Below are 313 nucleotides of genomic sequence, written 5' to 3'. Positions count from 1 at the left end.
AAAGATAGATCTAACATGACGTAGCATTATCATCACACTTATAAACAACATCATCTACAAGACACCCCCAAAAAAAAGGAAAATAAATCTATAAAAGAGAGAAAAGAGTTCAAAAACCTCCTACCATTTGGATGAACTTCTCCTGGAACTTGATGGTGGCGTCGAGCTTGATGTCCTTCTCGCCCCAGCCGAAGTTCGCCACCAGATGGGACTTCACGACGTCGAGGGCAGTCAACTTCCACATGAAGCTGCCAGTCCTGAGGGAAAGGTTAAGGACGTTTGCTCAGCATCGTGTCGGGAGTCTTGGTGCAGT

General features: G+C 45.7%; 1 protein-coding gene across 1 annotated transcript in view; it reads right to left on the bottom strand.

Moving 5' to 3' along the window:
• LOC119586980 overlaps positions 1–313 on the bottom strand; it is a gene marked incomplete in the record, with an annotated part of 81,895 nt that overhangs the window by 35,981 nt on the left and 45,601 nt on the right. The window contains 1 exon segment of the mRNA XM_037935722.1: positions 125–257. Within this exon segment, the coding sequence (XP_037791650.1) occupies positions 125–257 (133 nt within the window).

This window comes from Penaeus monodon, chromosome 22 (genome assembly GCF_015228065.2).
Source record: "Penaeus monodon isolate SGIC_2016 chromosome 22, NSTDA_Pmon_1, whole genome shotgun sequence".
Taxonomy (NCBI): Eukaryota; Metazoa; Arthropoda; class Malacostraca; order Decapoda; family Penaeidae; genus Penaeus; species Penaeus monodon.
This window is presented reverse-complemented; position numbering and strand designations above follow the sequence as displayed.